We start from the raw sequence: 17,502 nt of genomic DNA on the forward strand, positions 1-17,502 counted from the left end.
TAATTTTACTTACGGCTATAACCTGGATGGAAGAAATAAGAAAGCTGATGAACACAAAGAATGTAACATTACATACAGAGATAGTCTAGTCTAGACATAGTATGTAAAATCAAATGTACTGCAATCAAATAAAATGTATATTTATTTATTACGTTTTTACAACCAGATAAATTAACTGGTCTGCACACCCTTTTCAGCAATGGGCCCAGTGGGCAGAAATTTCAGTGTCAAAGAATACAATCAAAGCATCACATCAAGTATTTACATAGAAAATATATTTATTACAGAGATTATCAAAAGAAGGTTTGAACAAAGGGAATGACATGACATATTAAAATAGCATGTGTGGTTACTAGAATTTAAAGTTTGACTCAGTAGTGTAAAAACAGATAAGAAGTGGAATAAAATCAAAGCATGGAATATATAGTCCATGGTGGGGCTTCCTGCTCTTATACATGATCTTAGGCAGTTCTACTATTAAATGTGTAATGGAGGGGGCAGTATTTCAATTTGTGCCAGCTACCTTATTAGTAAAGATTTAACACAATGTTATGTATATTTCTCAGTGAATTAAATCTCATTGTGCTATGTTATTTTATCTTAAAAATAAACAAATACAAAAAAACAATACAAAACAATGTTACAGAACAGGGCATTTAAGAACATTGATGATGCAGGTCAGTTTCGTACATGTACATGTCTACAACCATTGGCACTATTCTATGGCCTTTGATTATGAGTCTGGCAGTATATACATATATGTATACATACACATATACATACATTATTACATCTAAAATGAAATATATGCTTTCACAAAAACTTCAAGAGATCAAGTAATCTACCTATGCTTATCTTATATTTTCTAGGACTAACAGAAATATTTATGCATCCCAAAAGCTTTGTTGACTTGTGCCCCGAAGCAACATAGATTAACTGTGCCGTCTTCACTTGTTTATGTCCCAGCAAGCCCCTGTCTCTTATCTTTCATTCTGAATAACATTCCAAATTTAAGCTTGCAATACTGTACTGTTCTGGTATGATCACTGAATACGAAGGTGTATTTGCTCAGATATTAAAGCAAACATTTGTAACATTCTGTAAAACTAAGTTTATAAAATTACAGAAAAGTACATTAAATGAACTATGTATAGTCAATAATACCAGTTTAAAGTATATAGAGCTTGTATCTTTGTAACTGTCAACATTTCTCATATTATATAGACTCCTGTTAAAACCAAACATAGACCCACACTGGGAATGAATATCTTACATATATTATTAATAAAAAGTGAAACATGTGAGAAAGACTAAAGTGCTTAAAAGTTATTAATGCCATGCCTGCTCAGGAGGAACCAAGGCAGTTATGTAACAGGCAAGTAAGCTCAAAAGGTTCCCATATAGGTTCTTCACAACTGTTGAGGAGGAAGACAAAAATGAAGGCTAATGTCACCAGTGATTAGACAGCCCTTAATAAGGTACTGTGAATGAACGAACACCCAGAAAAGTTCCCATTTATAAGGTAACCGATACCATGAATGAATGGATGCTCTCACTCTCCCATTTGTACTGTAACAGGTACCACCAATCAATGGATACACAGAGTCTCAGCTTTTTAGGTACATGTTTTCATCCCCATTACAACACTGGAATGCTACAGACAGAACATTCAGAATAGTGAGTTTCAGTGGCCTTTAATCCTTGGCGAGGTAGAGGTTTGCTGCTGGTTCATAGAATGGCATATTCCACACATGCCATAATGCAGCTTAGCAGATGATTCCTTTTAACAGCATTTTCTTCTAGGCTTGTCCATTGGTTTTAGCTTTATAGAGTCTGTGAAGTAACTTTCAAGTGATTCTCGATACTGATAAAAAAAAGTTTTGTAATATAACTGTTAATTAAAGACAAAGCAAAAATATACAAGTTTTAGAAGACATGATTACAGCTATGCAACTACATGCCATAGATAACACTCACTGGGCCTGTTCAGTAATTTATTATTATTTTAAAGATAAAGTATTTTATTTTAAATTGACTACTCTATAATGTACATGAAATGTATATTTCACAAAGACAGCCAACAAAAGTTATGAAAGTTTTGGTCTAACATTAGTAATTTAGATACTTTTGCATGCATATTAGAAGGCTGGCATTACAACTCAATGTTGAATAAAACTGCAAACCACAAACAGCTGTCACAGTCAGCTACTATTACTTGCCTAATAGAAGAAAGACACACAACAAGTGCACAGCTAGTAAACAGAATGGTGTTCATGAGTGCCTGCAGTGAAAGGGCTAATTTAAATGATTAAGACGTTTATTTATTGAGGGGCTGGATATAGTTAATTTTTAGGTCATGGGGTTTGGTTGTGTCTCTTTTGTTAAATGAATTCACAATTCTTCCAAACTCTTGTAAATACTTTATATATCATAACTATCCTCACTCCCTTGCTCATTCACATTCTCAGCTGTAGGTGTCAAGTTTCCTGCTATTCTATGCCTGTGCTGTCCACTAATTTGTAAATGACACCTCAAAATGGCACACAGTAACAGTAACAGGTAAAACAATGTGTCAAATGCTGTGAAACTTCCAAAAGGAAATAATATGAGATTTTGTAGAAAGACAAAATACAAAGTAAAGAAACTACAGAATGAAGCACAGACAAGAAACAGACACAAATACTTAAATAATAATAATATCTCTAGATATGACATTCAAGTGGCTGGATTTAATAAAAGCAAAATAATTATGTGACAAGAAAAATAAGATGTTCTGATGGTTTTCTTTAAAATGAGTATTAAAGACTTTCAGAAAGTACAGTTGTGTACACGTACCATAAATGTAGATGTTCAAGTGTATTCACTGTTGCAGTCATCACACTTGGGTTATCTGCCTGTCGGTAGCCCTCAGTTGGCCTGAATACCAGAGACTTAGTATTTCTGTGTTGGATGCTGTCACTTCTTCCTTGACGTCAGGTTGTCGGGGGTATAAAAACAGGCAACCAACACCATTACATCAGTTTTTCTTGCCCCAAATGTCAGGAGCCCCCAAATAGGGAGCTAGGATATGGTGGGGAAAACACCACCAGTAAAAAGTTAATACCAATACCAGTAGGAATAGCCATAGACAGGAGAGATAGAGAGATAGAGAAAACCAGGCGGCTGGAGGGAGGGAAACCAAGACTGCAACAGTGAATACACTCTAACATCTACATTTATGGTAAGTGTACACAACTGTACTATGTTCTTCATGTTTCACTGTTGCAGTCATCACACTTTGGTGGATTCCCAAAGCTGAGGAAGGGTGGAAGCAGTCAAGAAGAGTTAGGGCTGGCTAATAGGCCTTGCAAGACTGCTGTAGCAAATCCTGCCCTGGATTTGGAAAAGATAGGCAGGTGGTATTGCTTGGTGATGGTGTGTACAGAACTCCAGGTAGCAGCTTCCAGGATGTCCCTGGTAGGGACTCCCTTGAGAAATGCTGTAGAGGTAGATGTAGCCCTAGTGGAATGTGTTCTGACCCCCAGAGGGGTTGGTTTTCCATGGTGCTTGTAGCAGAAATATATGCAGTGTGCTATCCATTTGGAAATGGTTTGTTTTGAAATGGCCTTGCCCTCTGCCCCTATTGCAAAGCTGACTAGCAACTGGTCAGATTTTCTGAAAGGCTAAGTCCTATCAAGGTAGAATCTGAGCTGTCTGTGCATGTCCAAAGAGTGCAGTATCCTTTCTCCTTTATTTTGAGGATTAGGGAAGAAGGTTGGCAAATGGATGGATTGGTTGAGGAAACCCTGTCAGTATGGAAAATTATAAAGGATTCCACAGCCATCAGTGCTTGTAACTCAGACACTCTTCTAGCTGAAGTGATGGCTAGAAGCAAGGCTGTTTTCCAAGACAGGAATTTTAACTCTGCTGAAGCAGCAGGTTCAAAAGGGGGAAGCATGAGCTTCTCCAATACAAAGTTAAGGTCACAAGCAGGGGTGGGTGCTCTCCTTGGTGGCCTTATGTTGTTTGCCCCTCTCAGGAACTGTTTGATGAGAGGGTGAGAGAATAGAGGTGGCTCAGTATTGTAATGAGTCGCAATGGCAGAGGCATGGATTTTAATGGAGGAGAAGGATAGTCCTCTGTGGAGTAGTTCTGCTAGGTAATCCAGGATTAGAGGTAAGGAGGGCAGTGCTGTGTCCTTTCCTTTAGACTGAATCCAAGAACAATACCTTTTCCACTTTTCAGCATAGGATTTCCTTGTACTGGGCCTTCTGGCTTCAAGGATGCTGTCCAGCACCTGTTTGCTTAGGGTTGCTGGTGTAGCATTTAAGGGATAAGCCAGGTTGCAAGATTTAGGGTTTGCAATTTTGGATGCAAAATCTGTCCCTCCTGCTGAAAAAGCAGGGTTGGGGTCTGGTGTAGGTGCCAGGATGGCACCATTGTCAGGCTGTGCAGAAGTGGGTACCAGTGCTGACATGGCCAGTCCAGGGCAATCAGAATTGTCCTTGGCCTGTCTTGTTTTATCTTGAGTAATACTCTTCAGAGAAGGGGCAGAGGGGGAGAGGGGGAAAGGCATAAATTGAGAGGTTTTCCCATTGAAAGGATAGGGCATCCACTTTCTAGGCCCTGCTATGAGGGTTCCTGGTGCAGAATTTGCTTAGCTGGTGGTTGTAGGGGGAGGCAAAGAGATCCTCCTCTGGGGTCCCCCATTTCTGAATCAGAAGGCTAATGGTGCTGGGCTCCAATTTTCACTCGTGTTGGTCTAGGAGATTTCTGCTTAAGTCATCTGCCAGTGAGTTTTGTTTGCCTGGCAGAAATTGAGCTTGTAGATGGACTTGGATGTTCAAGGCCATGTTCCACAGGGCCATGGCTAACCTGCAGAGTGGGTAAGAATGAGTTCCCCCCTGCTTGTTGATGTACCACATAATTCTGGTGTTGTCTGTTTTTATCGGCAGCTGTCCTGGCAAGAGTAGGTATCTGAAAGTTGTCATGGGGCATTCTGTACAGTTAGCAATGTTTTTGGTTGATGTGCAGATGAATTTGACTTGGGCTCCAGTGGCCCTGAATATATTTGCCAGCCATGTGAGCCCCCCATGCATAGTCTGATGCATCTGTAGTCAGGGTCTGTGTGGCATGGGGTTGAGTAAAAGGCAGTTCCTTGTTGTGGTTGCATGCTTCTGCCCCACCAAAGGAACTCTGTCCTTAGACAAGGTATGATAGGAATGACTGTTTCCAGGCCCTGAGAATGTTGGCAAAAAAGACTTTTTAAATACCATTGAAATTTCCTCATATGCAGTCTTGCATATGGAATGAGCAGTATACATGAGGCCATGAAACCTAGGGCTTGTAGTATTTTTCTTGCAGATAGCTGGGTTCTGGTGGCCATTTGTTTGAAGTAGTCTGTCAGACAGACCTGTTTTTCTGAAGTGAGGAATGCCATCTGGGAAGTTGTGTCGAAGCTTGCTCCCAGGAATACAATTTTTTGATGGGGTACCAGTTGTGATTTCTTTTCAGTGATGGTGTACCCCAATGAAGTGAGAAGGCTTTTTACAAATGCCAGGTGCTGAAGCAGCAATTCCTGACTGTCTGCCTGAATCAGGCAGTCGTCCAAGTACAGGTAAATTTGGATATTTCTCTGCCTGAAGTATGCAATGGCTGGAGCCAGGCATTTTGTGAATACCATGGGCACAGTAGATAAGCCAAAGGGAAGTGCAGAGAACTGATAATGCATAGACCCTGCCTGAAACATAGAAACTTCCTGCATGACTCCCTTATGGGGATGTGCAGATAGGCTTCTTTTAAGTCTAGGGTGACTAACCAGGCATCCTTGGCTAAGATAGGGAGAAGCTGTTGCAGGGTAAGCATCTTGAATTTTGGTACCACCAGGAAGGTGTTGAGAATTGAAAGATCCAGGATTGGGTGCCAAGAGCCCTCTTTCCTGGGTACCAGGAAGAGTCTGGAGTAGAATTCTTGACCCCTCTGTTCTACTGGAACAGGCTGAATAGCTCTGATATTGAGCAGGGAAAGTACTTGGTTTTGAGCCTCTGCCCAGTGGTTTGGAGGAAGGTCTGGAAACCCGCTTGGGGTTGGCAGTAAATGGAAATAAAATTTGTATCCCTGGGATACAATGTTGAGGACTCATCAGTCCTGAGTGATGGACATCCAGTTTTTTGCATGAAGGGCAAGTTTTCCTCCTAGGGGCACAAGCAATTGGGCAGGGCTGGGAAATTTTGTGAAGAAGTCATTGTGAGTTTTTTCCATAAGGAGGTGGCTTACCATCCCCTGCTTTAGGGGTGGGGGAACTCCATTGCCTAGATCTCTGCATACCCTGACACTGTAGTCTGGGTGGTCTGTTTCCCCTGGGTCTTGTTTGGGAAGGCCTGGAGGGGGCTGGAAAGGACCAGTGTTTTGAAGGGCAATACCTACTGAATCTAGGGGGTTGCACTTGTAGTAATTCTTTAACAGTCTGCATAGATTTAGCCTTTTCATCCATCTTTTTAAGAACCTCTTTTGCTTTGGTGCCAAGCAAACAGTCCTTATTCAAAGGAGCGTCTAGTAATTTAGATTTGACATGATCTGGCAAGGTCTGCTCCTTCAGCCAAGCATGTCTTCTCAGTACAGAGCCAGTGACTGTGCCCTGCAAGATGCTTCTAGGGCATCAAAGCCACACTGCAAATTATGCTTACTAACTTGGTTTGCAGAGTGCATAAGCTCCTGCAATTCTTTATTTTCTGCACAATTTGGAAAAGTTACCACTTTTTGTTTAATAAGTTCCATAATATGTTGCTGGTATTTTAGCATGTGAAACTGGCAATTCAATGCCCTGATAGCAAGAGTTGTAGAGGTATACACCTTCTACCCCATCTGTCCAAAGCTCTGGAATCCCTGTCTGAAGGGGTGGGATTTTTGGTTGTAGTAGCCTTAATACCTTTAGGCCCCTGGGAAATGATCTCTAGGTCAGCAGTAGGATTCTTGAAAAGAAACCTGTGAGTATCAAGTACTGTGTATTACCTGTCTGGGTTCCTAGGGGCAGGAGGTAAAGTGTCTGGAGTAAGACTGGATTCCATGAAAACATCATCTAAAACATCCAGGACAGGGGGTATAGCTAAAGGCATGTGCTGAGGCAACTCTAAAAATTCTCTGAGTCTCTTTTTGGACTGAGGATAGTCTTGGCATTCCCAATTGAAATACTGTCTTAAAGTAAGCAAGGTTTCACCAAAAGAAAAATCCTCTGGAGGGGAGGCAGAGGGAATGGATTCCTCTGCATCTGAATCCTCATAGGCATATAAGGGCATGTCTTCATAATCAGAAAGGTCAAAGTCATCGGACTCCTGGTCTGTAGAACCTGAAGGGGATTGGATTCTTTGTCTCTTTGCAGGGGAAGGCTGGCTTCCCCTAATCAGCGTAATAAGGTCTTCAGCCATTTTATGCATTTGTTTTTGTGGCATGGTTGCCTGAGCATGCTCTTTGGTCATCAGTTTTCTAGGTGTAGTGTGTACTCTGGGCCTAAGAAACTCTGTAGTTTTGGTTAAAAATGAAGTCATCAGTTTGTTTTGAACATCGGTAGAGTGAAAAACTGCCTCAGAAGCCGGTTCCTGCACAGCGGCTCTGGACCCATCCATGGTAGAGACATCCACTGGTTCCATAGCCAAAGAAGCATCTTGCGGCACACCAGACTCCGAATGGGTCTCAGCAGAGGCCTGCAAATCCATTGAAGCAAGCATCAGGGGCTGCAAAGGCACCTCACTGGGTACTGATGGACTGGCGACTAGCTTAACGGAAACGTCATCGGCAGTTTTGGACCTATGTGCTCTGTCTCTGTCTTTATCCTTATGTTTTTTCAGAAGATCGGTAGTCGGATGGCTTACCAAAGCCATTTCAGAATATGGAGATCAAGAGCGAAAGAATTTAACAACAAAGAGAGCCAGATGACGAATGGTTCAGGTGTTAAATAAGGCACAAAAAACCGACAGCGAGGGACATCGTGGTCTGGGCCTAAACAGGTGATGCAGTAAGAATGAAAATCTCTGTGAGGTATTTGCTTTCCACAGGGAAGACAATTGTTAACTTTTTCTGACATCAGTTAGAGCAAGAAAAAAGTATCCCCAACAGGGTACTTAGCTTTAGAAGACTTCAGGATTACTCAACTCGAAAACAAAAAATTCAGGTAGTGGCCGACTGGCACTTGAGAACTGTTTCTGCTTTGGGCTCCTCCTTGGCAAGAAAGACTGATGTAATGGCGTCGGCTGCCTGTTTTTATACCCCTGATGACCTGACATCAAGGAAGAAGCGACAGCATCCGACACAGAAATATTAAGTCTCTGGTATTCGGGCTGACTGAGGGCTACCTGCAGGCAGATAACCCAAGTATGATGACTGCAACAGTGAAACACGAAAAACATCATAACAGTGTCAACCTTACATGTCATACTGAAAACATTGATAAACTATGTAAATCGTGGTTTTCAGAATCTGTGACATGAATCTGATTTATTTATTTTTTTATTACAAAAGAAGGGTTATAGAAACTCTTGGTCTCTTGGACAGTGTGTGGGCGTGTACTTTAGGACATGCATATTCATTTGCAATGGGTAGCATGGTGAGTTGTGTTTTATTGATTGCCTGTTATGTGATCAAAGTGTTGGACACAATTCTAATATATACTCATTTGTATCTATATCTATGTTTCTACATCTATCCATCTCTGTATAACTCTCTCTCTCTCTCTCTGTATGTGTGTGTATATATATATATATATATATATATATACACACACACACACACACACACACATATATATATATATATATATATAAAATATATATATAAAATATGTATATAATATGTATCTGTGTATCTCTTTCCCTCTGTGTATATATATATATATATATATATATATATATGATTCTATAGCTCAAAGTATCACTAAATCGAAGGTAAAACAACTACCATGATATTTTGAATTACCACACTATCGAAAATGCACAACTCTGAACCTACTTAAGATCACAAAAAGAAAGTGCATTCCTTTTGCAAACTTTACAGTAAAACACCTCCATAACACTGTTTTCTAATGTGAATACTTAGTGGTAATGATATGCAAAGGCTTTTTTAAGTTAAGGTGTAGAGGTAGGGCAGAGGCAGGGTTCACTCCTCTGCACCACCACAGTAATGCATGTTAACCGTAACCCTAATTCTACACCTTAACTTAAAAAAAAAACTTTCCATAACTCTACGACAAAACAAGACAGTCTCAGACACACATAACCACCAACACATACATGCATACATACATAAATACATCCACCACTAAAACTATCCCTTTAACTAGTCCTTACCCTAACCCTAGAGCACACACAATCACTCATACACTACATTTATCCGCTTTCCTTACTCTAACCCTAACTTGCAAACATTCCTACACACACACACACACACACACACACACACGCATGCACGTGCGTACACACACACACACGCACGCATGCACGCACGCACGCACACACACACACACACACACACACACACACACACACACACACACACACACACACACACACACACACACACACAAAATAATGTGCATCCCACTAATATGTTATGACAAAGCACACATCCAGTAAAATATCTGATCAATAGACCAGATGTTTGAACAAACAACCCTGTACTTCTCGGCTGTCAACCAGTGGAACATATGACCAAACACACTGCACATACATACACATACACACATTAACACACAGACTTCACAACCTCACTTTATTTTACTTTACACTATAATATTGTCTCAATTATACAGTGACCATGAAGTAAGTATATTTAGAGGATGAGATTGTGTGAGGTATAGCCCCCCCCCGACTGCTTTGCAGGTTGTAGATGGCTACAGTGCCATGCATTACACATTTTATTTGTTATGTTTCATTTCACAATAATTCAACATTGCAATATTTTCTATTACTTGACATTTTAATATTTTCTAGAATTCAGTATTTAAATGGGATTATTATTACTATTTTCTTTTTGGTATTTTGACTTACATTGGCGGTGTCTTATTTAGTTAACAGATAGATATTCCTGGCAATGACCTAGACTCATTAGCTTGCTTAGTGTATCACCCTGAGTTAGAAACCCAAGTGTAGCCTAATTTTTAGTGTTTGATTTCATCTAGTGAAGGTTTAAATACAGAAGTGCAATTCCTATGTATTAATCCACTGTCTGGATAACAGACTTTGAACAGACTGTTGCAACTGCAGTGCTGTTATACTCACCTTTGTTAGTGCATTTCTTGCTAGTGTTTCAAAAGCAAAATCTACATTGAGATCATTCTTTGCACTGACTTCAAAGTACGGAAGATTTCTCTCATCACACCAGGCTTTAGCCATGTCTTTGGACACCTGTAGAGTGCAGAAAAGAAAGAATTTTTTTTTTACATTTGTCACTACCCAATGAAAACTATTGATTTGACTCAGGAAGTGGTTGAAAGTATGTATCAAACGATCCTATGAGATTTAACTTTGTAAAAGAAACCACCACTTCTATTGCTCTCATTATAAATCCAAGCAAATGAATGATCAATATGCAACAAAGTGCCTCAACTATATGTCATTTCAGAAGTTCATACATACAAATGGTATACACCCATTGAAGGTGGTTTAAGCTTTTCTCTCAAAAAAATTAAACATTTCTTTACATAAAAGAGCTTCTGCAGACCTCTCTTACAAGTTAAAAATAAATAAAAAATAAGCAATATAAAACAACAAAAAGCCAATTGTTGAATCAGATAAAGTCTGTATTATTCTCATTAGTTTACACTCGTTTAGTCATTCATAAGCCAAAAGAAAGAAAACACAAATCTGAGACAAAATGTTTGTTTCTTACCATAGTACAAAGTGCAGTATAAGTGGAGTACTTGTCTCAGTACTGCACATACCTCTCAACTGTCCAAATTTTCACAGAATGTCCAGATTTGTGCCCATATTTTTGGTCTGTTTCTCATAAAATCTGTGGTTTTCTAGCAAATCACTGGGATGATCTGATGATTGAAGTCACTAAATAGTGGCATAGATTTGATTTCAACTTCATATTCTTCAAAGAAATGTATGCTAAGACAAATACTGTTATTCTATCAACTTTCTACGTGTGTAAGAGCAATATTTTAAATCTGTCCCTATTTTTAGGCCTTTGCCCCCCACTTATGTCAGGCTTTGTCCAGATTTCTTGAGCTAAGAGGTTGAGAGGTATGGTACTGCAGCGGTTTACCATTGTAATGTCGCAGTACCATTGCACGGCTATGAAGTATTCGAACTACAGATGTTCGAATACTTCATATGTGTGCAGTTTAAATGAGCAAACATCATATTTGCGAATGGAGTGTGCATTCGCAAATATAACGTTTGAAGGGATGTACAGGGATCGCGGTACAGTGCGGTTTGGGAAATACATCCCTTTCCTCACTGTAGTGCCATCTCAGAGTTGGAATATATAGTTGGGGGTGTGGGGGTGTAGGGGGGATTGCTCCCCTGCATAATCTGGATGTTAGGTGTGCTGGCTAGAGAGTAGCGGCAAGGGTGGCATTGCTGTTAAGTGCCGAAAATGTCATGTCTGACATTGTCGGCATTAACAGCTGATTTTCGACATTAGGACGGTTAGGTTATGTGTACTTTCGGCGAATTAGTTCGCTGTTAAGTACTTTTTTTTTATCCAAGATAAAAACAATACAAAATGCCACTGGCCACAAATGAATACAAAATAAAAATAAAAAACAGGTGCGACTGCTATGGACAAGGATATTTATTCACAAAACAAAAGTCAAGCGCTTTCATCTCACAATGGAGACTTCTTCAGAACAAAAATCTTTTTTTTTTTTTACTTTCATGATTTCAATAGTAAACCTCCTGCAGCACTGTTAATGCAACACACCTCTGTTATAATTACGTAAGACAAATGAAAATGGGTAAACTATCACTATATGTGGCCTCTTTTATAAGTAGAAATTTGAAGGAAGTATATGCAAAACATAATCATTGATTATGAAATTAAGTCTTAATTACTATATCACAACATTTCATGTGTTCAGATAGTCTGAATTCTGTAGCTTTAATAGATTTTCTGGTGTAAAAGCTGTGCCTTTTTCATTTCAAATGGGGTAACCAGAAAAGTAAAGCAATAATATTATTATCTACAAGGGAAAAAGGGGGTGAAGGTAGAAGGATAGGAAGATACAGCAGCAGAAGAAGGCAGGAGGGCATTCCATACTCTTTGAATTCTGGAGCTGTAAGACCAAAAGAGAGAAGAAACTGGCCCAGGCAGCAAATAATGGGGACTTTATTTTTTAAGATATGCTAATGAAATATCTTGCAATTAGATTGTATCCCTTTCCCAACACTTCTTCTTTACTCATTCCTAGTTAATAGATCAAAAAACTGCTCAAGGCTTGGAAAATACGAAACCACGGACTAACGTAACTTCCACTTTATTCAACGCTTTCGTAAAAAACTTCTTCAGAACCAAAAGAAATGTTACATCAAGCATTCATTTAAATACTGTACACAATTAAAATCAATTAAGCAATTACATAGTGTAAAAACATAATTAAAGAGCCCTTTACAAAAAGCAAACTCTTCATTCATCATTATGCACTATAGAATAGGCATAATTGAGTACATTACTCAGCAGTGTCTCAGAAACTGAAGATTCTATGGTTAATGTTGAAGAAACGGCTGTTCCATCTATACCTAAAACTTTTGATAAAGAAAACAGTGACACTGCTATCAAACAGGGTGTTTCAAACAAGTTCAGAGAAAGAGAAAAGAACTTGCAAGCAGCAGAAGATGACCAGAAAGAAGACAAAATTAATGTCTGAATCATCCACAGACAACGAGCAGGTGAGGGTAAGTTTGAAAAGGACATTTTAAATTTATCTGACTGTATTTTAAACACATTTCATGTTCAACTGTTAAAGTTAGGTTTAAATGTCATTCCCACTAGGCGAGCTGATGTAGTTGAAACCATCATTGATTTAAAGAAATTTACTAGGAAGTTAAATTTAAGATATATTTTGAAAGATGTGAGAAAAACAACAGCATGTTTTTAAACCTTCAAACTTTAATCCAGCTTTAATACATACTATTCAGGTGTTTGAAACAACATGTGAGAATGAGATTAGAGCTTTGCTCAATAACAAGAGTCAATATTATTTTAATAACTTGAATGTCAACATGAGAAAAGCTATGAAAGAGTTAGTGACTTCTAGAGACATCAGAATAATGAAAAGTGATAAGGGAGGGCTCACTGTCTTGATGAATCAAAAGGATTATATTAATAAAATGGAATCTATGCTCAGTAATGTGAATGAATATAATATTGTTTCGACAAAGGACATAGAGAAAAGTTTCAGGTATGTTAACAGCTTTTTGTATGAAAATTTGATGTGCAGTAATATGGATTCTGCAATGTACAATTTTTGTGAAGTAGAACATCCTAGAAGAGGAGTGATGTTTGGCATTCCTAAGAGTCACAAAAGCCTAATGGACCCTCCCTTCAGACCTATTATTTCTGCCCCGAATTATGTCACAGTGGGTATGTCAAAAATGATTGATGCAATGCTTAGTCCTATTGTTTGTAAAATGAAGTCATATTTGAGGGACTCTTGGGATTTTTTAGATAGTATTTGTTTTGTGAATGAAGCTCATTTATTCAGTCCAACACAGCACATTATGTTTACTCTAGATGTAGTGTCTTTGTACACGTCCATACCCCACGACAAGGGGATAGAAGCAATGAGAGCATTTTTACAGCAATGTAGTAATATATCTAATGGAGAAGTCAGTTTTTATTGTGATTCTATGGAAGTTATTTTAGAAAATATTTTTTTTATTTTTAATCATAGATTTTAGAAGCAAGTTCAAGGAGTTGCGATGGGGTCCCCAGCAGCCCCAGTTTTTGCCAACTTAGTTATGGGGTGGTGGGAACACACCATCTTGGACTCCTTGAAAACTGAATTCAAGGTCATTTATTACAAAAGATTTATAGATGATTTCATTTTTATTTTATATGGGGGCGTTCAAGAAATGCAGTTATTTTGTAATAAGTTGAATGAGGTTTCTGACTTCTTGAAGTTTGTTGTGGGATGTTATGGAAATTCCATTAACTTTTTGGATGTAACTTTGACATGGAATGCATTGGGAGAAAACTTTACTAGCAGTATTTTTCGTAAAGAAACTTTCAAGAATAATTATTTACATGCAACTAGTCAACATCCGAAATTCATGCTGAATAATATACCTAAAAGCCAATTCATACGAGCTAGCAGGATGACGAGTGTTGATGAGACATTTATTAATGAGCTTGAATTCATCATACAATTGTTTTTGGAGAGGAGGTACAATGAGAGTTTGTTAAGGGAAGCAACTGATGACATCTCTAAGCAACGTGCAACCTTGTATCCACCCATTTTCAAAAACAGGCCAACGCTCCAAGTTAAGGAAACTGGAAAGTATACTGAAATTTTATGTTTCAGTATGAATATGAGTGTTGACAATATAGGTATACGTAATATTATAAACAATAATTGGAAGATCCTCGAAGGAAATGCTGATTTAATGGCAGCCATTAAGGGGAAACCGAAGTTTGTTTATAGGAATAAACATAGTCTGAAAGGAGCATTTGAAAAGGGGAGAAATAGAAGCACATGTAGCATTAAGAAGGGGCATATCAACAGGGGTATGCACAAGTGTCATGACTGTTCCATCTGCAGGTTTATTTTAGAAGGTCCCTACATTCAACTTCCTCACATACTTTATACCATAGGGGTCCCTGGTAGTTTTTGTTGCAAAACAAAAGGAGTTGTTTATATTGCAGTGTGTGACAAATGCTCATCATTTTATATTGGTATGACTACTAGAAAATTAAATGTTAGAATGAAGGAGCATATGTATAATATTAGAAAAAAGGACAAAAACCAAATATTTTATAAACATAGTGTTGAATGTATTGGTTTTAAAAAATTTTTGTTTTCTATCCTGGAACACTGTGAACCTGACATCAGGGGGTGGTGATCACAGGAATTTTTTGGCTCAAAGAGAGGCTAGATGGCAAATTAAACTACAGGCGGATCATTTTTCTGGGTTAAATGAAGCCATCAATATTAAATGTTTCTTAAAAGATCGTGAGGCATATGTTTTATAATGTTTGTTATTGTAATGTACTCAATTATGCCTATTCTATAATGCATAATGATGAATGAAGAGTTTGCTTTTTGTAAAGGGCTCTTTAATTATGTTTTTACACTATGTAATTGATTAATTGATTTTAATTATGTGCGGTATTTAAATGAATGCTTGATGTAACATTCCTTTTGGTTCTGAAGAAGTTTTTTACGAAAGCGTTGAATAAAGTGGAAGTTACGCTAGTCCGCGGTTTCGTATTTTCCAAGCCTTGAGCAGTTTTTTGACCTATTTTTTTGTTCAGCTGCTTTGCCAACTTTTTGATTTTTGTTGTCATTCCTTGTTAAAACAACATTTCTTAATAATTAACTTCATCTAATTAAAGGCATGAGAACAAAAGACTGGAGTACAGAATAAAGGAGGAGGATGGGGGAAGGCTGTGATACCCAAATCTGAATTTGTGAAGAGCAGATGGGGAGAATCTGATCTTCATGCCTTAAATAAACCAAACGTTGACTAAGGCCTTAGTCCATGAGTGATTCATCCATACAGCGTCAGGCTGTACTAAAAAAGATAAAATTATGGATGTAATTATAACCAAAAGGGAGGGGATGAGGATCGCCAGGTGAAGGCATTGTAACAACAAAAAGATCATATTACTGTTTTAGAGTGGAGGAAGGGAAAGAATGTAAGGAAAAAAATGATCCTGTGGGATTTTAGAGAAGTGCTGAGCTGGGGAGGAGTGACAAAGAAGATGTAAGGGTGTAAGGGCATAGTGAGAGAGTAAATAAACTAAGCGAATGCATCAGGGGATGAATACTCAGAGTCCGGGCTAGGACCAATTGGATGAGGGACAATGATACAATGAAGAGAATTCTGTTCTGCCTGCATATGACTGTAAGGCTAGCAATGAGTGCAATTAGTGCAAAAGAAAGATCACAAAAGGCAGACAGGAGAAGGTGGGGGGGGACACATGAAGACGTTCACTATAAGATTGCTAAGAGATTCACATGAGATTGCTAGTATCACAGTTCTTTGAACTTTACTTCATTAGGCAGTAGCTGTTTGTATGATGTTTCCTCTATATAAGATTGATGTGTTACTGCTCAAAATGTATTCTCTGTTTTGTTTTATGATCTTTCTGTCTCCACTCCTCCACACACAGTGAGAGTAAGACACTTTTCTTGTATCATTTTGCTCTTTGACATACAGTGACCTTGATAAAATTCATAGTCACGAACCTTGCATTGTCATTTGATTTTTTAGTTCTCGTTCTTTTTAATCCGACATGCACCATGCAAAACTCTAAGCCAGTTCAGAGTTTTCCTCAGTATGGAATTAATTACTTCTAATGTGACCTTTTAGTAGAAGAAACATAAACTTAATTTTTTAATCAATGCTCTCTCATGCAGATTTGGTCAGAATTACCGCACTTGCTATCCTGAAAGTTTCTATTGTTTTGCTAAGCAGTACTATGCATAAAATGGACATTATGGTAACTGTAAATAAGCCCTTCTCTAAGTTTTGCAAATAAAAAGGGTATGTACTTTTGTGTTGCTATGAGACATAATCTGTAACAAGCTACATGTACGTCTGTGGGAGATCTGTGGTTACTGAAGCTTCTTCATTGTGAAGTACTTGCCATTGCTGGGACTTTAGTTCAGTTTTTTTTTTGTTTCGTTTCGTATTATATGAGGCAGTGTTAAGCAAGCCTTGCTTTATGTAAATATCCAAGAACGATTTGTCACAGCATTTTGCTTAAGAGGCAACTCTCCCATATAGATTGAAATATATAGAAACAGAAAGGTGCTTTAAGCTTTCCTCTTAAAATGAAATATTCCTTTACATAAAAGAGCTTCTGTAGACCTGTATTACAAGTGAAAACACATTACAAATAAGCAATATAAAACAACAAAAAGTCAATTGTTGAATGAGATAAAGTCATAATTTTTAATTAACAATTTTAATGTATCATTTATACGATGTGTGAATCAAAGGCAGTCTTATCCATGCAGTAAGAGAACTTTAAAGGCTAGGCCGTGTGCTTTAAAAGCAGGGGGGGTAGCAGTATACTGTCTCCAAGGGATTCCTTAAAATTTACAATAGCACCTTAGTAGCAGAGTGGCGGTACCAAACAGAAAAGTAAAGAAACTTTAGGTCTTTCTGAAAAGTGGCAGCCAGTCCTAGTATTAAAGAAGATGGGCCACTTACTGGCAGCTAGAGCAACGCTGGCAACATTTGTGGTTATAAGTTAAAATCACTTCATCTCAGCTTAACAAAAGAATATCTGCAGAGTGCACTAGATGAAAGTGGTGAACATCTCCTCTACAAAGTGACAAACACACACAACTGTGCTGTC

At 38.3% G+C, this 17,502-nt stretch overlaps 1 protein-coding gene across 2 annotated transcripts in view; it reads right to left on the bottom strand.

Moving 5' to 3' along the window:
* Window positions 1-17,502, bottom strand: part of RAB7B (RAB7B, member RAS oncogene family) — a 302,865-nt gene that overhangs the window by 55,594 nt on the left and 229,769 nt on the right. The window contains exons 5-6 of one of the 2 annotated variants that reach the window (XM_044076842.1): window positions 10,248-10,373; window positions 125-1,864 (exon numbers count right to left, since the gene is read on the bottom strand). In XM_044076842.1, the coding sequence (XP_043932777.1) occupies window positions 1,784-1,864; window positions 10,248-10,373 (207 nt within the window). In that variant the 3' untranslated portion in view covers window positions 125-1,783. Of the gene's footprint in view, window positions 1-124; window positions 1,865-10,247; window positions 10,374-17,502 lie in introns of those variants that run through there. The other variant, XM_044076843.1, reaches the window with a different exon arrangement.

The sequence above is a fragment of the Protopterus annectens genome, chromosome 7.part0 (genome assembly GCF_019279795.1).
Source record: "Protopterus annectens isolate FY-2018-M chromosome 7.part0, PAN1.0, whole genome shotgun sequence".
Lineage (NCBI taxonomy): Eukaryota > Metazoa > Chordata > Ceratodontiformes > Protopteridae > Protopterus > Protopterus annectens.